General features: G+C 38.6%; 1 protein-coding gene, 1 long non-coding RNA gene and 2 pseudogenes across 3 annotated transcripts in view; 2 read left to right on the forward strand and 2 right to left on the reverse strand.

Annotated features, from left to right (window-relative positions):
* The window catches only part of TBC1D4 (TBC1 domain family member 4), a 173,818-nt gene extending 170,894 nt beyond the window's left edge, over nucleotides 1-2,924 (reverse strand). The window contains exon 1 of one of the 2 annotated variants that reach the window (XM_045509148.2): nucleotides 1,765-2,924. In XM_045509148.2, the coding sequence (XP_045365104.1) occupies nucleotides 1,765-2,262 (498 nt within the window). In that variant the 5' untranslated portion in view covers nucleotides 2,263-2,924. The remainder of the gene's footprint in view (nucleotides 1-1,764) is intronic. The other variant, XM_010973548.3, reaches the window with a different exon arrangement.
* LOC141579773 (uncharacterized) lies at nucleotides 10-24,185 on the forward strand. The gene is made up of 3 exons (XR_012511737.1): nucleotides 10-1,839; nucleotides 11,143-11,224; nucleotides 24,048-24,185. It is a non-coding gene; the product is annotated as an uncharacterized LOC141579773 (long non-coding RNA).
* Nucleotides 4,311-4,699, reverse strand: LOC105083639 (MORF4 family-associated protein 1-like; annotated as a pseudogene).
* Nucleotides 11,729-24,006, forward strand: LOC141579772 (V-type proton ATPase subunit E 1 pseudogene; annotated as a pseudogene).
* Nucleotides 24,186-24,603: the final 418 nt, after the last annotated feature.

Raw genomic sequence — 24,603 nt, forward strand, 5'->3', positions numbered from 1 at the left:
GGGATATTTTAATTGACCTTCCAATGAGTCCAGGAAAGACTCAACAACTACTGTTGAGAATTTAAGGTGCCATAACCCATAAACAAACTTTGACCATCACTGAAATTATCAACGATGGGTCATGCATCAAAACTGAAGAAAATGACCACCAAGTGCCATGAAACTTTTCTTAAAGTCCTGGAAAAATGCAACTACTTCCATCTCACTGACAGAACTCCAAAAGCTTAATACAATAAAGATGACGAAAACTTTCAGAAATAAAGAAACATGTTGCACTCCAATTTCAACATAACTGAAAGCTAAAAATAAATTTTGAACAACTAAGTATAAAGTGAAACTCATCTGAATCATGGTTAGGATCCTGAGGCAATCTGTAACAAGGTTCTTTTTTACCATAATGTAACAGCGGTCACATGTACCATTAAAATTGCTCTCTTCACACTGGGAATTCTGAGCCTTAAGATGTTAAACCAGTTTAAAAAGTAACTGATGAAATCTAAGACAATGAGCTTTTATTTTCTTCAACTCAGCTACAGAACTTTTGTGAAAAACTACTGGACAAACAGAAAGTCAATTACAGACACTAGAATTAATGAATGTTTTTAAATTAAAGCATTACTTACAGGATGTTTTTCTCATCTGACTATTAATTTCCCAGCTACTAAAGAAACCACCACAAAGTACAACTGAGACTTTATATTTAGACAACACAATTTTCCCAAAGAATCCAAAGCACTTTACTCAAACCTTAAATATCAGTATCAAAAACAGCATTTGAGGGCTTCTGATACGGTAAAAACAAAAAAAAAAGAAAAAAACCAAAAAAAAAAACTCCTTAAACATTTTGTTAAAGAGCGGGGGAAGCTGTTTTCCAAGACACAATCACTGTGGTAAAGATTGTTTAGATCCCTCTCTCCGGAAGATTAAACGGCCTCGTCCGTTTTTGTTTTTTTTTTTTTAAGGAAGTAAAAATGCACTGTTTGGTAAGAGGTACCTCGATTTAGTAAACTCTGGAGAAACGATATTAGAAAAGAGATTTTTCACCTCTTCTATGACACTGATTTTAAAATCACTCAAGCAGGCATTGATTCTGTATCCAATTGTTTAAAAAAAATGTTTAAAAAAGTGCAAAAAAAAGTCTTCTTTCCTCTCAACATCTAAATGCAGATTCGTATTTTGCTGACAGTCTGACAACGTCTAGGAACTTCTCCCTAAACCAGGCTCCGAAACAGCTTCCCAGATCCGAGGCCTGTAGGTGCTGCAGTGACGGTCCAAATGGGCTAAGGTGCAGAACTCACCAAGACTGGGAGTGAGTGCGGGGCCTTTAGCAACCCACCCCTCTCCTGCGTTCCCTCTTAAACACACACAAGCACGCACGCACACACCCTGCCAAGGTTGGGCACGCCATCTCCAGTTACACCCCAGATATAGCCGTCCTCCGGGATGCGCGCTGCTCCCCGCATCCTCCTAGGGCGCACCAGCGACTCCACCGTCCCGAAACCCCTCTCCGCCTGCCTCCCTCTCTCCCCGTCCCTGCGGGTCGTCAGCTCTTGCCGCCGCCCAGTGCGCCCCTGAAAGCAAGCTTGCAGACCCGGAGTCTGAGGAGAGAGGCCAGCTTGCGCTCAAGCACACCACGGGAAGGGTGCGCGCCAGGAGCTGGACCAGAGTCGGTCCTTAACGTGGGGCCCCAGCGCCTGCAGCCCTGCCACTCCTCCAGGTTGCCTCGGACCCGCCCCACCCCGCGCCTCGGAACCGCGGTCTTGCCTGATTGGGGTCTGTGGCGCGGAAAACGTGGCAGGCCATCTGCGACTCGGGGTCGTCGGGCTGAGCCTTGATCAGGTAGGCAAAGTAGGTGAGGTCGTGGCTGTTGTGGATGAAGCGCGAGATGTGCTGAGCCTTGTGCTCAAAGATGAACACGGCCGGGTTGGGCTGCGCGGCTCCGGGGCCAAAGCCCCCAGCAGTCCCGGCGCCGGGCGCGGGGACGCAGCGCAGGACGGGCGCGCTGAGCACCAGGAGCACCTCACGGGCCGCCGGCGCCCCGCAGCCGCCTGCCTCGGGCTTCTGGCTGCGCCGGCGGATCTCGGCCATGAGCCAGGGTAGCATGGGCAGCGTGGTCCTGCGGTCCAGGCACGAGCTCCCCACGTACCACAGCCGGAACCGCTTGTCGCCCGGCTTCCCTGGGCCCTGCTGCGCAGAGGCACTCTGCTCGGGCTCCAGGGGGTGCGGGAACGGCTCATCCTTAATGCAGCTGGGGGGCTCCATAACTCGCGCCTCACCAGGGCACGGAGGCGGCGGGGTAGGCGCGCCGCGCCCCCAGCTCCTGCGTTGAAGGCGCCGCGGAAACTGTGCCAACTGCCGCGCGGAACCCCTGCGCCGTCCTCGGCGCGACCCCGAACTCCGCGCTTCAGCGGCCCTGCCCCATGCGGCACTTCTCCGGGAGCGGCGCGGAGACTCGGGCAGCGGGCACGGGGGGAGCGCCCGGTAGCCGGACTGGGAGTAGAGGGCGGGTTAAATCGTCTTCCCCCTTTCTCCGGCTCGCGCCTGAGGCCGGGCTTCCCCCTTCCAAGGCCGCGGCTCCGCGGGTCAGAGCACAACGCCGAGGGCCGCCCGCTCAGGCGCTGCAGGACCGCTGCGGCCGCGGCGCTCGCCACGGGCGGGCGTTGGGAGGCAGGGCGGGGAATGGGCTGTGGGCGGGAGGGGGTGACTTGGGGAGGAGCTGACTCCTACCAGGGTGACCGGCTGTCACCTGGAAGGTCGGGGCCGCCGGGCTTCGGCGCAGTCAGTCCTCGGGGAAGGCCTGCGAGAACTATTCCGATGGAAAATAGCAAAAACAAAACGTGGCCTCGTGGCGGCCGCTCCCCTCCCAGGTCGCCGCAGCCCAGCTCGCTGCTCCTCCTCCAACTGTTCCCGTCCCTCCCTCGCTCCTTCCTTCCTTCCAGGCTGCTTCTTCAATCGGCTGCCACCCCGCCTCCCGTCCGGCGGGCGGAGAGCGACGCCTATAAAAGCTTATCTGTGAAGTCACCTCTTCGCCTTTCTCCGGCCCGGATACCAGACCGACCATCCAATCAGCCCCTAGGACAGCAGTCCTGCTCCTGCTGCCCGCACTGCCCGGACCAACTCGGCCTCTGTCGAGCCGCCAAGATCTCCGTCTTCTTCTGGGCGTCTCTGCTGCCCCCTGGAGAGGCGGCCACTCTCAGTGGGGCGCTGGGATTTTTTTTAAAATTAATCATACTTAATTGGTTTCAATTCCTTCTAAAGCCTGCATAATAATTTCTGAATCTTGTTTCCTAACAATCTCAAAAAATACTCGAATTTTGAACCACGATATTAAGATGAAAAATTTTTCCCATTTCAAAAGGAATATATTTATGATTCTTTTATTAACACACATAGGGGCTTTGGTCATCTGAACAAAAAAAATTTTAAGGCTTTTTAGTATTTTGTTTTTCAAGGCAAGCGAATACTTGTTACATGTTTGGCTTTGACCTCAAATCCTGGTCAGGTCTACTACCCTAGAAGGGATTTAATGGGCTCTCAGGATGCATTTTCCTTTTTCCAGTCTCAGGGACTTTTGGTAGATTGTCTCTTAGATGCCATACTCTTAAACCCCTGTAATGCGTGAGGATATTGCAGTATAAAGTATGATCCATCACTCCCTATTCAAACTTCTTTGTCGTTTAGGGCCAGGTAAGTTGTCGAAATAAACTCCCTTATAGGTTATACAGTATACACAAAACATGTCACAAAACATAGCTCTCCTCCTTGGTCTTGCAGAGGTTTTCAAGTTCCAAATATGTGCCCAACCATCTTCCATATCCAATTGTCCCTTAGCTTTTCCCAGTCTCATCCAAAGCAGTCTCATGCCTACATTCTTCAGCAGCTACATCCAAGCAGTGCCTTCCACTGCCCCTCTAAAGTTGGAAGATTCTGACCCCAAGCCTTCACGTGGGTGCTCCAAAGTTCCAGAGAACAATCAGGTCACATAGGTAACAGCAAAATAGAAGGCCATGCTCAACATTTCAAAAACACCTGCAAAGTAACAAAAATAAATATGACCACTGAAACAACTTTTGATTAAGCCCATTTCCCTTATGAGAGTATTTCTCAAGTTATTTTTCAGGAACCAAATACATTTGGCAATCTAAACCCATATCAAGGTCACCAACCACTGACCCTGAAGCTGTTACATGGGTGAAAAAAACATACAAGAACAGAGTAGAGAAAATGACAAGCTGTTTCAGTTTTCTCCAGGTGTCAGCCCATCCTCACCAGCTGACCAGAATCCATCAGTGGCGAATGTCAACCCTCCTTTAGAACGATTTCCTTTCCTCGATCTGCCAATCCAGCTCCACCAACACCTCTGACATCTCCTAAATCTCCCTGGCCTTCTACTCCCCTTCAGGCACCACTCTGACACTCTCGTCAGCTTCCCCACTAGGATGCGGAAGATGATTCCAGGCTTTCTCCTCCGAGGTCTTTACCTGCGTTTTTATTTGGATGAGCATATTGTCCATCTTCCACAACTTGCTCTTGGTCCTCAGATAGGCTGCCTAGTGCTCTTTGTGCTCTCGAGTGAGAGTCACAATCTCTGCTTGCATCCCTTTATGCCTGGAAGCAGGAACTGCTCTAAATCTTCCTTGGACTCCAGCACTTCCACTTCCTCCAATGCTAACACCTGGTCCAGGTCTAAGGGGGGCATCTTTCCCTCCTCGTCTTCAGAACCACAGTCACCTACCCCTGCCCCGGGACTGCTGATCAACAGTTACTGCTTGAGTCAGAGCGATCCACACCCTTCTCAGTAGTACTCCCAAACTGTCTTTTAAAATTTTTCCCTTTAAGCCTTTTGCTTCACAACTGCTCTGGGAAGAGACGGCCTCACACGCAAACTGTGGAGCAATAAACAAGATCACAATAAAGTATTTTTAACTCCAATTGCACTTCAAAATAGAACATTGTATGAATCTTCCTAGCTTTTAGTGTCGCCAAATTCTTAAAATATGGAAAAATTACATTTTATTCATTGTATAAACTCAGTTCAGAGCTCGTGTAGGGATTTCTCACCATTTTATATGTAGTAATATATATTTACAAAGAACTCAAAAAACATTAGGGATAATTCAATCATTCTATATTTAAAACAGAGAGGTATACTTTTTTTTTAGCAAATTGGATTTTCATTCTTTTTACTCTTACTGAATTATAATTAAGAGTTAGATAAAAGGTAAGCAAAATAAATGGGAAATACATTGAAAGTTCCCAATTTTCTCCAAGGACTTGCAGGAAAAGTGAAAACCAGGTTTCTCTCTCTTTGTCTCTTTTTTTGTTGTTGTTTTTTGTTTGTTTGTTCTTTTGTTTATTTTAATGGTATTCTTACTTGTCACTTTCTATAAAGCCGTGGTCTAAGTAAGATTTTTTTTATGCTTTATGTAAGATCACTATGATCTATTGCCATTATTAGTATGTTGAGTTTTTGGTTGCACCCCCTGGCTCTCTTGTAAATAGAATTTAAGCTCCAAGAGAAAGACATTATGAATTGGTTAGATTTACTTATTTGGTTTACTCACACCACCACACCTTTGTGCAAAGTAGAACCACGTCTTCAAGAAGCAGTGAAAAGTTCTTGGACTGTGACTGAAACCTCATAGAATCTTACCAGCATCTCTCTTATACAGATCCCATTTCCCTAGGCCATATTATCTGAGATCTACAAAAGAGAAAGAACAGAGGCCTGGGGAAAGTATGGAGCCTTCTGGGTTCTACCAAAGCAACCAGTTTGGGAGCTGGGATTCAACTGGAGCCCTAGCAGGCCATTTTCTACTGGTAAAGCAAAGCGAAGCAACAGATAACTTTCACTTGCTCACAGAAAAACAGGAGCATGATCTTTAATTACATGACATCGTACGTGTGATTGCTTCCTGCCATGGAACGCCCTTAGCCCTCTCTTATTTGTGGTGTTTATCTTACTATGCATTAGTGAACGTTATTGCTCTTTACCAGTATCTGATCCTCTCCACTCAGAAGCTAGCTCTTCCCTGCTCTCTTAAAGTTAGACATGTCATCAGACTAGTTTTGGCAGTGATGAGCAGAAGTGACTTGGGTCACATTTTGAGTAGAAGCATTTAATTGCCAGCCCACTCTGGCTGTCCAGTCCCACTCTTCCCCTTCCGTGGTCACCATGGAAACATGTCTATATGGAGGTTCCTCATGATCAAAGCAGCCAGGAATGCTGAACCAACACACAGAGGGCAGCTGTCCTGGAAGAATTCCCCAGGCGCACAGCACACCTCTTATGAGTGGGAAATAAGCTTGTTTGCTTTGTTAAGCCACTGAGATGTAATATATTTCATCTTATATAACTTGATTTGTTATCATTTATACAATTTGACTTATTACATGCATGAGCTAAGTGGTAAGCTAGTCGTTTCTTATCACCGTTGTATCCCCTGCAGAACTTCAGAGAATTGCATGCATATAAAAAGTGTTCAATTATGTATTTGATCACTTGTATTTAGAAAAAGATGACAAAATATAATTAGAAATGTTTGGTGGCTATTATACAAAATATGAAGGTCTATGTGTTTCCTAAATGACTGGGCAATAAATCAACTTCTGACCCCTAGCCCTTCCACTCTCAATACCACCCCCTCCACCAAAAAGGCCAAAGAATATGCTTATGAAAAATATTTCCAACAATCTATAAGAAGTATCTCCTGAATGGAGGCATTCTAGGCACCACTACCTATGATATCCAAAAGTTATCTTTGGATATCTATATGAAAATATACGTATATAAATATATATATATATATATATATTTTTAAAGTGCTCCACTAATATCACAATCTAAATGAATAGTGTCAGCATTAATAGCAGTTGTAACATTCAGTCAAATCCTAGCTTAAAATTTTATACTATATGAGAAATATAAGGGCCTGAGGGAGTGTGGCGGTGTGAGACTGGAAGGGTTTGCTGCAATCTCTTAGTTTCCTTGCTTCTAAGCCCAAGAGTGTGCTCTTTTTCTCTCTCTCTTTCTTGTGCTTCTCTCTCTCTCTCTTTTCTCTCTCTTCCATTCTGTGCCCTCTCCTAATGTCTACTTTTCTTCCCTCCTTAAAAATTTCTAAATGAATATATATTTCCTAAAGCTCAAAGCACAAATCTTTCTAGTCTTATGTTTGCTGCTCCTCCTTTCCCCACTCCCTCACCCAGACCACCTCTCCATTCCCAGATGTGTTACATGTTCATGTCTTTATGGAGCTTTGTAGGATTCCCTCCCCTCTTGCTCTTCTTCCGACTGCCCACAACTTGAATTTCCCCCATCCTTCACTACCGGAATCCTCATCCACAGTTCAAGAGCCAACTCAAGAGTCTTATCTTCTGTGAGATATTTCTTACTTCCCAGTCAGAGTTAGTGGCCCTCTCTTCACTGCTCTTTTAAAAAAAAAAAATACATTTCACTATGATAGCCCTTACTACATTTATAATTATTGAGTGGTTTGTCTGTGTCCCCCACCCCAAAGAGAGTATCTTGAGAGAAGGAATTATTTGTTTTGGACTGTGTTTTCCTCCAATAGAAAGCACAGTAGCTGACCTGAATAGGGTCTTAATAAATATTGAGTGAATGAATGAATTGAACTGGCAAATGAGAATTTGAGAAACTAAAGATTAAGAGGAGATTTTAATATCACAGAGGTGATATACCAAATGATTTAACTAGCTAATTTCAGGTAAACATACTAAATATGTCCATAAGCTAATTATAAAAGACTAGAAAATAACAGAATACCTCTCCAACATCCAGATGGAGTTCTGACTGGAGATAGTAAACAGAACGCAAGTGTTTGTGACTGAATAAAATTTGGAGATAACATCAGAGTTTACCCCTTATTGTTTCTTGTTCCCTGTGACCCTCCCCTAGCCGAGGCAGCCAGGGCATTGCATCTTCACTGTTTCAGGGACGTGATGACACAGCAGAACACAGATAACAAAAAAGTCCATTCTTAGCTTTCAGGTTTCAAAAGCTAAGAACCTGGCAAAGGCAAAAGATCTGGAATGCTACATGCTCACAGTTTCTCTTGCTCTCAATACTAAAAAAAATTTCCCAAATTTGAGAAATAGAGACAAAGAGAGAGGGAATAAATAAAAGATAAGTACTAGAAAACCAGATATACAACATATGATTTTTAAACCAGTAGAATATTGATCTAGGAAGGAAAAGGGAATAAAAAGAAAAAAGAAAAGAAAGGAAACAAAAATAAAGTGTGATAAATAGAAAACTTAAAACAGTACAGCTAAAGTATCTCCATATAGTAACTATAATAAATGTAAATTGGTCAATCTAACAGACCAAAAGATAAAGACTTAACAATCCAGGAATATGCTATTTACAGAATCATTTTTAAAATAAAATGATATAATAGAAACATTGAAAATAAATAGAAGAAACTATTTCAAGCATATATAAATGTAACGAATTAGGGTCATGGTTTCAGTATCAGATTAAATAGAATTTAAGGGTAATGAAGGGGATCATGAAGAAATATTTGCCAGTATAAATATTAAGAAGATGATACTATTTTAAAATACATACACACTAGATAAACTGTCCCCAAATACATAAAACAGCAACTAAAAGATTGACAGGAAAGATAAATATTCGAGGACTTTAACAAATCATTCTCTGATACTATAAGATTAAATAAACTAAATAAAATCAAATTAATACATTTTGATAACCTGACTTACATGTTAAATATATATAATGAATAAATGAATAGAGAATACAAAATTTTTCTGGAGCACCTGTGAAGGAAGCTAAAAATGACTATGCACTAGGTCATCCAGGAAACTCACAAATTCCAAAAAACTGCTATCATATAGAATATGTTTTCTGATTATTATTCAAGGTAAATTAGAAATCAAAAACATAGGTTTAAAAGTCCACATATCTGAAAAGTGAAAAACATGATATTGAATACTCCTAATTAAAAAGAAAATTGTAAGAGAAAATTTTAAATATATGGAATTTAATTTAAAAAGGAATTGTACGTCAAAACTTGTGGAATACAGATAAATACGTGGATTAAAATACTTATCAAAATGAAAAAGAAAGAATGAATGAAAATAAATGAACTAAGAATTCGACAAAAAAATAGAAAAAAAGTCATGGAAAAAACTCAAAGAAATAGTAAGAAGTAATAAAGTAAGTCTAGAAATCAGGAAAATAAAGAATGAAAAAACAAAGAAAGGAATAACAAGAATCTTCATATTTACTGATTTCTTTCTAAAGGTTTTGGTGCTCATATTTTTTGCCTGTATTTTTTAACAAGGATCAAATTACAGAATCTCTTATATTAAGAATAGTAACATTTTGTTCAACATACATTTTTCTGTATTTTTCCTAGTCTACCATTTTGGTCATTAAAAAAGAAAGAATACAGATTTTTTCAAACATTCATGGAATATTCAAAGAAATTAACCACACTTTGTCTTTGACATTGTCTAAGATGTCATCACAAAAATTGAAGTAATTCTTCATTTACTTCAGCCCACACTGCAAACATAGGTGCTAGTTCTTAACGCTCTTGACAGATAAATGTATGACAAGAATTATTAAAGTGTCTTATTTTTTAATTAGGAAACTGAGGCACAATATAAGCAGGTTATGAAAGCAATGTTGTAGAAAAAGAATGGAATACACAGCAACTGATTGCTAATCAAATGTAAGGTGCTTGGCACACAAAAGGTGATTAATAAAAGTCTGGTGAATGAATGAGTTTCGAGCTCTCTTGAATGTCGAACAATAGAATCAGTTAGTTTCAGAAGGAAAACTTTTCTGCAGAGGGAACAAATTTTTTTCTACCATAAGGCTAATTGTACAATACCCATTGTCCTCCTACTGCAAAATTCAGAAGTGCCTTGAGTGGTCTGAGAAACTCTGTTGTCTATTTGAGGGGCGAAAGGAAACACAGGGTTAAAATGAGCATTTATTTAATGCATGCTTTTAGGCCAGACAGCTCCACATCAGCCAAACATGTGAAGTCAACCACAAGTTATGGAATACTGTATATTTGAATGAGGATATTAGTAGGGAAAGATTAAACATTTCCTGCACTGAACATTCCTTTATCATTTTAGTGAAATTTCACATTTATGCTCTTCAGAATTAAATGGATTTACATGGATACTATTAATTATTTTCTCCTGAACCTAATGAAAATCTTTGCAGCTGTAAGCAGTATTGATGCTGCAATAAAACTTTCCCCCTGCAAAAATGCTTCCTGTTTAATTACTATTTCTAATGGGCCCTAAAAAGCTTAAAAATAAATCTATTTTAAATCTGCCATGGACGAATTATTTCAATTTTTCCTTTCTGGTTTTAAAATGTACCATTCAATCCACTAACATAATAGAAATTAAAATGAACAAATATACATGTAGTATTTTTTAAACCAATAATTATTTCAAATAGGTAATACAAGTAGAGAAGAGAGAGTTTAAAAGTTACAAAAAAGATAAATAAAGCAAACTAAGTCTCCCTTCCACTCCTTTCCCTAGATACCTATTTTCCTTCTGGAAACTGACATTGTTACAAGTTTATTATGCATGGATCTAAAAATGAAATAATAATAATAATAGCCACCATTTGTTGGATACTTACTCTGCACCAAGGATCCTCACAAAAACCATATGAGATACACACTATCATTACCCTCATTTTACAAATGAGAAAACTGAGTCATGCAAACAGTAAAAATCTTTTTTAGGATCACACTTTGTAGGTGGAAGAATTTTGGTTCAAACAAGGGCCACTACTCATATTTGTACAGATTGCACTCAGAGAGATACTAAGAAAATAGTTAAGAAGAAACGTAGCTGGACTAGAGTAATAGTTACTAGCATAGCTGAGATTTGATAACACTTAACAATGATCCCTTTAAAGGGTCTTTAGCAATTAAGAATTACTTTATTTACTTATTAAATAATATTCACTGAAAAAACCTACTATGGTCCAGGCACTGGAAACATACTTACCATCCTCATGTGAGAAATACAGACAAGTGAAAAGCAGCTGCAATATGACACAGTATCCAGGACTGGGATGGTGCCTTAACAAAACTCTAAAATATGTGACATTGATTCCAGGACCATGTGGCAGATGAGAAGGAAACCGTTAATAGAGTCAGGAAGAAGAGCAAGAAAATGATTGGAGAAGACTGGGAAAACGGTGAGGAAACTGCTATAGAAGCTTGAAAAATAGTGAGCCATGTTATGGGATGATAAAAGTATCACCTGCAGTAACTTGAAAGATAGTCCACCCTGTAACCTGATGGACTTTTGCATTTGAGCAGATTTCCAAGAAGAAAATTGAGAGTGTCAGCTAATTTATAGTAGCTGAAGTATAAGGAGCTTTCAAAACAAGATGGGCTCAGAAAATGACTAGCCAACTTGTAAATAAAATTTAAAGAGATTACAGAGGAGCTAGAATTTGCTAGTTTGGCATATAAACTACCTCTTATTTCCAGTTTCTCAAGCAAATAAAAGATTCTCAAATTAAGACATGGCCTAAGGATAAAGGTCAAATCAAAGTTATGGCTGTAAGACAATTTTCTAAGGCTTCTAAGGAATTTGAATTGGTGCTTTCTCAGCTGAAGAAAATGGCTTCTCAAAAGCTTAAAGTTGTAGTTCTGCAGGAGCCTGACCCCAAAGCAGCAGTAAATCAGTCTAAAAAGAGAAGACTGTCTTGAAAACAACTGTGGCTTTGGCTTCAAGGGCATGGAGTGAACTTTTATCTGATACAGAGAAAGTCCTCAAAGTTCTTAAGGGAATTGTACTAGCAAAAGCTCTGCCAGCATGGACCAACAGGGACCATGGCTATTCAGATCATAAAGAAGTTTCCGGGTTCCCAATTTTATATAGACAGGAACAGGTGAAGAAAGTTGCTCAAAGGGCATAAAGGGAGATGAATTAGAAGTAGGCATTTGGAATTTTAAGTGTCTGTGGGAAATCATAGAAATCAAACATGGTTCTGAAACTCAGGAGACAGATCTGGGCTAGAGATATAAATCTGAGAATCATTAGCACACATGAAATACAAAATTATAAATCCAAACATCCAGCTTTGGTTGAAATACAGGCAAGATCTTGACACCCCACATCACGATGTTTGTTATTCAATGAGAATCCTTAATAGAAGTAGAAAATCATTGACACAAGTTGTTTTTGAGGATGCAGAGCATTGGCCAGTTTCCAACACCATCATTTCAGTCCGCTTCCTGGAAAAAAAAAAAAAAAATCACCCGAGATGGATTCAAATAAGACTTTAACGCAAAGAGTAACAAGGTGTGGGTGGAACTGAGGAGGACAGGGAATATTGAGGCATTGAAAGACTAGCAACAGGGGGGAACCATTATTACACCTAGGACTTAAAAATCAAGAGTAGGAAACAGTGTGAACAGAACCTAGTGGGAAGCAGTGCCCGGCAGTACCTACAGTTGGGGAGGGACACAGCTAGTGCCAGAGATACAGCACAGAGCAAAAGGGACAGGGGAGAAATGCCCTGACCTTGCCTTCCTCTTGTGTTACATCTCCTGCTGGTATACCTCCCACTGGACAAAACAAAGGAGCACAGGTGATGTAGTCCTTAGAGGACAGTTTTCCAGGGTATAAGGCAAGGGAGAGAAAGGCAGAGAGTGTATCTGGACAAGCAAATGGAGAATAACTAACAAGTTTCAGGTGAAGGAGAAGATTTAATATTTATAATTCAGATATCAAAAGAGCAGAAAGAAAAATGACTATAACAATAAAAAAAAATGTTAAAAGAATGCATAAAGAATATATAGCACTAGCCAAGTGGGGAGAAGGCCATGCTCAATTTATACATGCAGGTTCTGTATCATAAACATGAATCACTGGACAGTTTGCTGAGAAGGACAAACAGAACCTTTTCTGTGATATTCTACTTTTAATTACAAAAGTATTGTCATCATCATCACCGTTGTTGTCATCATCATCATCTCCTTTGAAACGTAACCTTAACTCAAGAAAATAGATACTACAAAGTTTGTTTTTCATATTTGTTATGATACTTTATGAACTACATTAGTGTTGCATGACATTGTATCTGTTAGAATGTTTTAAAAATTGACTTTACACATCTGCATTTTAATATATACCCAGCATTGTGATGACTAAGATACTAACTACAAACCTAATAACTGTTCTGTCATTCCCCTGGTATTTAATTGGCATGAAATAGATTACTAACCAGGATTCATTAACACATTATTTTGGCTTTCTCCTTATAGATCTATTTAAACAAGACAGTCTTCGTGATCCCAACAACTTCAAGTCTAAACACAATGTCAAAGCATTTTTCTTACATGATAAAGATGATAATTTCAGTCTTAAGAGCTGATGACACCAACCACAGAGAGCTGACAATGAGAAGGAAAGGTGCCTAGGAAACCCTGAGGAATATCAAAATTTAAGGGAAACACAGACCAAAATAGTGCATGTGAAAAGATTGAAAAGGATGAACCAGAGGCATAGGAAGAATGTGGTGTGATGGAAACCCAGTGAAAAGAAAAGTGGCCCACATTTTAAAATGCTGCATTCAGATCAGATAAGCTGAGGACTGAAATGGTTCCATTCTGTATAGCCACATGCAGGTTATTGGCAACGATAGAGAAAGCATTTTTAGTAAGAGCAGAAGCTAGAATGGGAGATGGAGACAAGAAAATACTAAGGATAAACAACATTTTAGAGATGCTTAGCTTTGAAGAAAAGAATAAAGGCTAAGAGCTGAAGAAGGGAGTAGGGGGCATGGGGGATTTTTTTTCCAGTTGATTTGAGTTAGTTGGTTTTTAACTGGGAGAGACTATTGAGCAAGGTTAAATGCTATTGAGAAGAAACCAATGGAGTGAGAGAAGTTGAATCTACAAAAGAAAAAAGGGTTAAGCAATGAATAGAACATGGAATCTGTTACAAAGTAGATGCTTAGTAAGTATCTGTTAAATAAAGGTGAATTCCTTGAGAAGGCAGGTTTTTCAATCCAGAAACCAAGTGAAGGAATTGTCTGTAAACAGGAGGCGTGATATCTCTTCCATCACAAAGGCAATAAAGGAGGAAATGAGTGTGGACGCAGGTCATTTGGTAGATGTGGAACTTGAGAAAGTTCCATCAGGTGATTTCTATTTTCTCTGTGAAATGAAAAATGAGATTACCTGAGAAAAATAAAAGAGGAGTAGTAGATTGGAAGGACTGAGAAGAATGAAAAAGGTTTATGAAATAGTTTCTCGTGTACTGAAAGGATGCTCCGGAGAGAAGCCCCTTTAAGCAGCTGCCAGCCTCTGCAGTACTTGTGGTGGCTTGTGAAAGGGGTTCCCAGCGTGCACTCCCTGTTCTGGGCCTCCGTGCTGAATCAGATGAATCAGATGAACACATCGTCACCTGGCACCTTTTCCTGCTCCTCCCTCCCTTGAAATTCTCAGTCACACTCTTCAATACTTGTTCTCTCCTTTGTTTTCCTGGCATTGTTCCACCAGAACTGATACATACTGATAGCTCCCTGGGAGTCCATGACCTTGGACAGTTCTGCCTCCTAACCTGGACAATGTTCCATGGTTCCACTTGAAGACTTTTTTTTTTTTTTTTTTGGTAGCTTATTACAATTCTGAAATCTGCCTACCAAGATACTGACCTATCATCAAGGCATCTGCTAATCTTCAAAGGAGTAAACTGGGCATGAGGTCGAAGAAGGGGGTTAAGCCTAACTCATTATCTACTCAGTCCCTTCACACAAAGGTTGAGTCATCTTTGGGCAGAGAAGCCAGGGCTATGGAATCTTCCCCTTAAGCCCCTGCTTTAGCCTGCCCAAGGGCTTAAGTCCCTCTACTCGCCCAGGTACCAGACAGTGGAAATGACTTCTCCCTTTGAGACGAGATCTTGCTTAAAATCTATATCAATATGAACTTAGCCCATGGCCTCAACAAGGAAACTCTATTAGAATATAATACAGAAAGACTATCAGCCCTCAAAAGAGAAAATAGTCATAAGATAGGTGGTTTTGTTACAACAACCAGAGGAACTCCCAAACACTGAACAGGATAAATATAACAATCCAATGTAAAAATCAAACTGAAGAATGAGTAAACTACATGTTGATTGTTGTCATTACCTAACCAATAAGCAATGTGTATATAAAGTATTTCTGACAAACTCTAGGGAATTTAAGTCAGTTCTCAACAAAATTTCGGAGGATGCAACACAGATTCTTGAATAACATGTAGCTTCATAGAAAACTTTACCAAATAATTGATTATCTAGTAGTGAGATTATTTAATAGAAAACACTGAAAAAGGTGGTCTAGGAAATTTATTTTAAGCAAACGTGGATAGGGTAATGGAAGAAGCAAAAAATGATGGCTGAGAAGTTAAAAACACTCTGAGAAGGAGTGGGACTACCTCTGGATTATATAGTTACTAAATTTTCTCATCACTTTGCTCTAATGTATGTGAGAAAAGTTATTTAGACAAGGCAGTATTTTTTATGGTTATGCCTATAACTCTAGAGAAGAATTATTCATCTGTTTTGGATCATTAAACTCAGTCTATACCTTTGATTAAAATTCCACTCCTCTCTCAGCTACTCATTATGATATTCCGTTTTAAAGTAATTCTTCCTTGTTAAGTGATCCATTGCTTTCCTATTTATTAAAAAAAGAAAAGGCAGTGAGAGGCAGATCTCTGAAAGGGGCTTTTTTTTTTTTTCTTTTTCTTGATACTTTGCAAAAACAACAGAAGTCCTGAAACAGGGAAGCTAGAATATCTATCTTCTTGGACCTCCTCTCTAATAAAAAGTGAAGGAAAATTTATTCCATTTTCAAAATAAGCAATAAAAAAATTTAGCCAAATTCATGCAAAAATTATTATCAGAAAAAAGAGGATAGGGGGCAGAATAAAATCTCCATAAACTATGAGAAAAAAACTTCAAAAAGACACATCAACAAAATGTGAAACTGAAAAATCAAGTATTTGAAAATAAGCTAAAAGAAATTAAGAAAAGTATAGAAGCTATGAAAGAATAACATAAATCATCATTAGAGAGACTCAAAAATAACAAAACCAGAATCTGGACTTATAAAGCAAGGAAGCCAAGGCCATCGCTGAGTTTCTCTCTGCCATTTCTGTCATCTGTCCGTTCAAACATCAACTTGAGCCTATTATTTTCCAGGCTAACTCTGCCTTTGCCATGGCCCTCCACAATGCTGACATGTAGTAGCAGATTAAGCACATGATAGGTTTCATTGAACAAGAAGCCAATGAGAAAGCACAAGAAATAGAGGCAAAGGCAAAGAAAGGGTAAAGGTTAAGAAAAGCTATGTTGTGCAAACAAGACTGAAGATTATAGAATACTATGAAAAGAAAGAAATGCAGTTTGTGCAGCAGAAGAGAATGTCCAACTTGACAAATCAAGCAAATTCAAAAGTCCTCTGAGCCAAGGAAAGACCATATTATAGACCTAAATGAAGCAAACAGACCCTAAGCAAGGTGGTAAAAGATACAAGCAGACACTGAGTGCTGCTGGAAGCACTGGTCCTCCACGGTTCTTACTCAGGTTTGCTATCACCCCTATTACAGGAATCAAGATCTCCTCCTGGTAAAAACTGAAGTGCAGAAAGTGGTCCCAATATACAAAATTGCCTCCAGAAAAGATGCTGATGTTTAAATGGATCTGAAAGCCCACTTGTCTGAGTAAATAGCTGGAAGTGTTGAAATTCATGATGGAGATCACAAAATAAAGGTTTACAACACCCTAAAAAAGCCAGCTAGATCTCACAGTCCAGGAATGATGCCAGAAGTACCGTGAGTCTTATTTGGTGTGGACACTAACAGAAAGGTTTTGGATTAAGCCTTTGGGAGGTGGAGCTTACTCCACTGCTCTACAACAACAGCATGAAAGCATCTGATATTTGAAAAAACAAAATTTTTTCAATATCACCTTCTCTTTGATGTTCTGGTATAGTTCTACATTTTTCAAGGGAATGCCTCTTTTATGGCTCTTGCCTTTGTTCTAATCATTAACATCAGGAGAAAGATTCACTTGAACAAATAGGAACATGCCTCTTAATTCTAGAAGTTACACAATCTTCAGTGGTTTTGAGCATGAGGTAGAGGAGATCAGATAATGGTTGTATGACCTTCCCCAGTCTTCTGTTCTCGCCACACCTCCAGATACCTGGCTTAGAGTTAAGTCTAGTTATCCAGTTAAGCCTCTGCTCTTTTGATTTAATATTCGTGTGGCGAGCATTCATTGTAGCAGTAGTAACTTCACTGTTCCCTATTTGGACCTAGTATTCCTCGTAAGTAAACATGCTTTATTTAGTAAACAGGAACAAAAAGTTTATGTGGAGGAAAAATAAGAGAACTTGGGAAATCATTTTTAAAATGTTAAGGAAGCATAAACAAGAAGAAACACAAGAACGAATAAAAACAACAAATAATGTCTTGACAGAAATAGAAGATTAAAAGGAGGAAACTGTTAAAATTCAAAAAGAAGTGAAGAAAGAGGTGAAAAGGATTTGACAGAAAGTGACAGGTATAGAATTTAGTCAGAGAAGTTCCTACAGATATGTATTAGATGTACCCAAAGAAGAGAACCAAATCAATGGAACAGAATAAAAATGAAGAGCTATAATTCAAGAAAATTTTTCTGAAGTAAAAAGCAAAACAAAACAACACAACTTGAGTACACCTATTGAAAAGCACACTATGTACCTGGAAAAACTGACCAAAATAACACCAAGACTCTTTCAGTAAAACTAATGAATTTTAAAGAAAGACTTTAAGTACTCATTTTGTACCTAGACCAAAAACCACAAATCATTTATAAGGGAAACGATATCAGGAAATTGTAATCAGATCTTTCCACAGCAACCCTTTATGGTTGAAGACAATGGAGTAACAGATGTAACACACTCAAGGCAAGATAATGTGACCTCAGGATTTTATACTCATGCAAACTGACATTTAAGTATAAAGACCACACAAAACCTTGAGATGTTCAGAACCTCATGCATGCACCCATACATGTACAGAATTCAAACTCCAACTCAAAGGGGATAATTACTACTCAATTATTGGTACTGGAGAATGTACACATAGTATTTTGGAGTCTTTCAATTTTTCAACAGACTATCAAAAAAGAAAATTTTGTGGAGACCAAAAGAGCACTTTGGCTGAACAATTAGATGTATGATCTCTTAGACTAAAGAAAACCACCTATTTATTTATTCAGTATTCAGTTTTATTGTTTGAAGTTTTAACAATAAGCATATAATTCATAATAAGACATTTTAAAAATATGATCACTTGATTTTATTATTTTGCAACTTTATTCATGTTTCACACATACTACAGCATAATTTCTGACCTCAGATGTACACCATTACTTGGAAGAGTTTCTTATTTATGTCTAGATTATTCATTCTGTTCATCTTAGCATATCTCTCTGTCTTATTGTCTATTTCTTTGCAAATATTTTAAATACTTTAGTCAAACTAATTTTTCCAAATGATTGCATGTGAAACTACTTCCAGAAATTCATTAAAATTGAACAAGCATCTTTTACTGCCTATTATGGAACAAGCTGCTTACCAGTTCATGTGTCACTCATCAAAATCTAAACAGCCCATCATCTGGCTCAAAGTGTACTTTAATTATGGTAGTATGTATGATTTAGGTCAGCTGTATGAAAAAAAATTGCTCTATGGTATATCTTGGTCTATCTTGAAGTAAGAACAAATATATTTGTAAACTGAAAATGCTAATGTCTTTAAAATTTTTAATAAAACATAGTAAATTGTCAGGATATAAAAAGCTATGTGGAAACTTTCACACAAGTAAAAAAGACAATAGTATAATGAACCCAAATATACACATCACCCAACCCCAAAGACTATTAATAAATGACTAATCTTTCATCTACACCCCTACCCAATAATGATATTTCTTTAATAACACATCTTAAATGTTTATGAGTAGGAACAAACTCCCCAGCTGATTTATACTCACCCTACAGTTTGCAAACTACTCCCACAGAAGTTTATGCCCTCAAGGGCATGATCAATTTCATCCACCTGTGTCCTTGGCTTTTGGTATATTCTTGCTACAGAGGAGACACAAGTACATAAACAATGAATGATTAGATACCTACACTAGAAAGCAAGAGGTTTCTTTTCAGGCCCATTCGTGGGTGGCATTTTAAGCAAGTAACAAAAAATACCCTCTCCTTGTCCCCCAAACTAAGCTGCTGCTTCTATAGCGTGAAGGGGCTTGCACATGCTAGAAGGAGACATAAACTGTCTGCTTTTCTAGGATTTCCCATTTGCCCTGCCGTTCCTTTGGAAACTCCTGTGGGCCAGAATGTTATTATCTGTCTGAATTCCTCAAACTTGTTGCCTAAGTTTGACTCAGTATGATTTAGAATCTGAAATCTGCCTACATCCCACAGTTACATTCCTGATAATAACAGTTCTTTAATAACACATCTTAAATATTCCTTTGCCCTTTCCCTTGGCACAGAAATGTGAAACACAGTAAGATACGTAAGTGCTTTTCTTTAACAAATGGTCTTCATATGCTGAAATAGTAACTAGCCAAAGATTAATAGCTACTTTTTCCTGGGGTGCTTGTAATTCAAATGAGCATAAACCAGAGCGAAGTCAATCAAGCTGTGCAATCCATTATACTCAGTATTTCTATGCGCTATGAAGTGGTGGTTAAATCAACAGCTTGAATATCCCCCTTATCAAATATCAGCCTAGTAAAATCAGCACACTCATTGGAGAATGATATGTGAAATAGTAAAATTCCATTTAATTGATGGCACACATGAGTTTTTTTATTCAAATGTGAAACTTTTAATACTTAAATTTTTGATCAGTGACTTCTCGATCAGCATAGTAGAGTATAGGCTAAATTTATACTAGCATCATTCATTTCATGAGAATTAATACTAATATTAATAAACCAGCACAAAAGCAGGTAAATTATTTCCTTCAGAATTTTTAGATGTGCTTAGTTATCCCTGTGCAGAAAAGAGTTAACACAGCACCCTTGACTGCTTAGACATAAAAAGGCCAGCTGACAAGGCAGGCCCTTGGTTGGCATCTGGGAACTTGGGTGTCAGGAGGGTTCCCATCATTGCCTAAGAGGAGAGGTTCACTGTATCTAAACTGTTTGTACAAACAATGTAATTAATGCAACCCCTTGCATTCCTTCTGGGAGGTTGATATTCGGGTACATGCCAGGCAGGGATGCCTGTATGATAAGCTCCCAGTAAAAACCCAGGGTGTTGAGTCTCTAGGGAGCTTCCCTGGTTGGCAACATCTCACACGATTTGTCACAACTCGCTGGTTGAGGAATTCAGCACATCCTGAGTAGTGATTCCACTGGGAGAAGAATCTTGGAAGTTTGCTTATGTTTACCCTAGATTTAGCCCCATGCAGCTTTTCTGTTTGCTGGTTATTGCTTTGTATCCTTTCCCTGTAATAAACTGTAGCCATGAATATAACGATATGCTGAGTCCTATGAGTGCTCCTAATGAATTCCCAAAACTAAGGGTGGTCTTGAAAACCCCCAACATAATCCCCTAATCTACTTTTAAAAGAATCGTTTAATTTGAGGATTAGTAATTTGCACCCCAACATAAGAAACTGCTTCAAAATCCTTACTAATGAAAATGTAGGGATTTTCTAAGCACTGTAAATCAAGAATTCTGTAACATTTAATTGTAATTATAACTTATTATGCTTTGGGTTACAATGTAGGAATTAATGTTACGAACCAATGATGAGGAATTCTTTTCTAGTTGTCAGGATGTTGACTAAGTTCACATCTGACCTACTGCAGAGCACCCTTTGTATCATCAGGTACGACATGTGGGCAAAATTCAAATCTCTTTTGACTATATTAGGCTTATCTTGAACTATACGTTTTATTTTTATCTTATCATGACTCTCATGAGTGGTTGAGGGTTTTTTTTTTAACTTTAGAAAATTAATAGTCAATTGCAACCCAACCTAAACCACTGTACAGGATAGTATCCTATGTATATTTCTCTGCACTGAACTCACCTAGCTATACTATTTTCTTATTCGTATTTTAATGTATCCTAATTTCCAGTTTTTTTCTAACTCCCTTATTGTATGAATTATTGCCAGACATTTCAAAACTTTTCAGCTAAGCCATACAGGAAGAAAAGGAATACTGAATCTGTAATGTATCCAAAGGAAGAACAGTGAAAAAAGGGCAAAAGGTTAATACTGGAAAATGAGAATTAGTCACTGGGTCATCAAAGCACCTATAAGGGGGAGAGACTAGACTGACCACCTGTCAGATATACCTGGGCCTCCTGGACAGACAGACTTTACCAGTGAAGATGGGTGCACTGGGCTTGCATAATTCCCCTTTCTCTGATTTCATGTCTCAGCAACCTTTTGATTTTCATTTTTCAAGGGGTGTTAACGCTTTCAGTGTTCACTATGTTTTACGAATGGTGTTCAATTTTCACAGCCACCCCAGGAGTTGTTACCCCTATTTTACAGCTGAGAAAACAGCTGGCCATTTCTGCCTGGGGCTGCCCCTCTGGACTCCAAATACACAGGAACTCTTATTCCCATACATAGGAAACACTACACATTTGTTTTGAAGTTGTAATGTCTGAACTATGCGATGAACATGGGGGTAAAGATATCTCTTTGAATGAATTAATAGCAATGTATAAAACTGCTCACATCCCTTATTAAGTATTTAATTTGGAACAAGAAAACACAACCTTCGGTCAGTTGAAAATTTCATTGTAAAAAAGTTGTCTTACAATATGTATCACCTACCTCTAGCATTTCAGAGTTTTAAAAACATTTGTTTTTCATTGCTTATTTAGTTCAATATAAATTTTAAAACCAATTTATATTGTAACAATCAATCAATCTGTAATTATAAGCATTATAATATTACTAAAGTTTGTTGTATCAAAAATAACCATGAGATAGGTTAACACATAACAATGTTTTTATGTTTGGGAGATTCTTAAAGAATTTATATTATCAATTAAAAATGGTATTTTGTTTCATTTCAAATGTTATATTAATATCTAATTTTAAGAGCCAGCAAGTTTAATTGTGAAATAGTAAATTCTGCTCCTTAATGCCCATATAAGGACAAATAAAACAGAAAATTGACAAATTTTTAAAAATCTTTATCAAACTGCAGGATCTCCATTTGATGCACAGTTGTCTCCATCATATCCAAATATAGATCCATGTAGTACAGCAACCTAGGAACCCAAAGTCAACACACCTGCCCCCTACACACCCAACACACACTGGTGGAGCAGAGACAGGATAACACAGTAAGAATTCCATTTGGAAAAAGATGAATGGGAGACACAGCTGTCACTGGTCCACAGCAGTGATGAAATCCCAGGAAGGCATTGGGAAGACATCCTGCCCAAGGTCACATAACTGACTCAACGTGTTCGGTCTTCAAAATGGATAATAAATCCTCCACTCTATCACACAGTGCGATAGGCTGAGTAGCTGGGTTTTATTGTTATTAACTATTAAATATCTGACTTCTCCAATAGATTATAAGTCCTGTGAAAACTGTCTGTTCACAACCATATCCCAAGTGTTTATCAAAGTGTCTGACACATCAGAGATGTTTTAAATATTTGTTGAATGAATGAATGATATAACAATTACAGTCCACTTAGCCACTCTATTTTCTAGTGTAAATTAGTAAGTAAGAATTCTGAGTTACATCCCCGTCTTCACTGAATTTGGTCAGCATGAATCATTCCTCCTGAGGCAAGATCACTGGACTGATTCAGTTTCTTGACCAACAAAAGTTAAGCCCTAAATGCTGGACTAGCAGACCCACCTACATCATCTAGCAAAATGCTATGTGCCTTAGGCTGACTGCTTGTTTGTTTGCTTATTATTACTTCAGAAGCACAGAGCTGAATACCAGATTAATTGTTTAATAACAGTCCTTGGTTTGTGGCACATTTTCATCATTAGTCTAAAGTTTTTTGTTTGTTTTTTGGTTAATGGAGTATGGGGGATTGAACTCAGGACCTCGTGCATGCTAAGCATGTGCTCTAACACTGAGCTATACCCACCCTGCTCATCACTAGTCTAAACATAGGTCTCTTTTAATTTATTTTACATATTTATTTAATGACATAATAAACACTATGGACTTATTTCCCAACCTGAAGAATTGGAACATTACCAGTAATTTACATCTACTATGGGGTCTTCTTTTATCCTGCCTCTAACTTCTCCCTACCTTGTAGCCTAGAGGTAACCACTCATCTCAGTTTTGCTTTTCATTCCCTTTATTTTTACATTTTTACATACATATACATATATTCAACATTATGTTAATAAGATTAATTTATGGTGTTGTTTGAATTTTTAGCTTATTAATTTTCTATCAGTACAATAATCCACTGTGAAAACATACCACTATTTATTTATCAGTTCTCTTATCCACAGCCATTTGGGTTATTGTCAGTTTTTTGCTATTGTGAACAGTTCACAAAGATAAAGAGTCCTAGCACTGGGAGTGCTGAGTCACAGAACATCCATAATTAACTTTACAAAGTAATCAAAATCATTTTCAAAAGTGACTGGACCAGTATATACTCCCTTCAGCAATATGCTAGTTCCCATTGGTATTATCTAACTTCTCGTTTTCCTCAAAATTATATTTTGACTTGCCTGAAAATGCCGATTCTCTAAGGCAATGCCAAAATCTCTATGTTTGGATATATTTATCACATCTCTTTGGGATGACCTGACAAAAAGGGAAAATGAGAAAGACTGCAATGCCAAACCATTTATTTCGGGTTTGTAGTAATGGATTTTACATTCACATTTGACTGTGTATAACATTTTTTAAATAAAATTATCACTGAGAGTTAAAGGAATCTTATTAGTGTATAATTTCTTCTTTTCCTAATTTTTTTTTCTTCTCTTTTAGGCTTGACTGGAGCCTCCAGGAAGTCTTTAGCAACCCATTTAGCATAACAATAGAACATTTAACTGGGGCAGTCGGTGTCTTCTATACTCTTACAATGCTCCCTACATACCTTTATCTTAACACTTAGACCAGAAACTATCTGTCTGCCCAATACCTGTTCTTTCTTTCTTACAGTTATGGGGTCTTTATTTAGGCAGAGGGTTTCTAAGCTAAAGAGTGGAAGTCCCAGCTTTCCTTGCAGGCAGTTGTGGCCATATTATTGAGTATGGCCAACGGGAAATGAACATAAGTGATGAGAGCAATTTTGGGTCCTGTCATTAAAACATTGCTTCCAGTGGAATTTCAATGTGAAGACAGAAATTGGTGCAACCACCTTGAACTCATTAAGGAAGCTGTAATTACTAGCAGAGTTACAAGACAGACGTGCAGGCCCTTGATTTCTTCAAACAAAACTGCCAGCTTGGACATGATAAATAAGTTTGTCTAATCTAAACCATTGTCCTTTTGAAATTCCGACTACAGCAGCTGGACTGACATCCCAATACATAATTAGTAC

This window comes from Camelus bactrianus, chromosome 14, assembly GCF_048773025.1.
Source record: "Camelus bactrianus isolate YW-2024 breed Bactrian camel chromosome 14, ASM4877302v1, whole genome shotgun sequence".
NCBI classification, from domain to species: Eukaryota; Metazoa; Chordata; class Mammalia; order Artiodactyla; family Camelidae; genus Camelus; species Camelus bactrianus.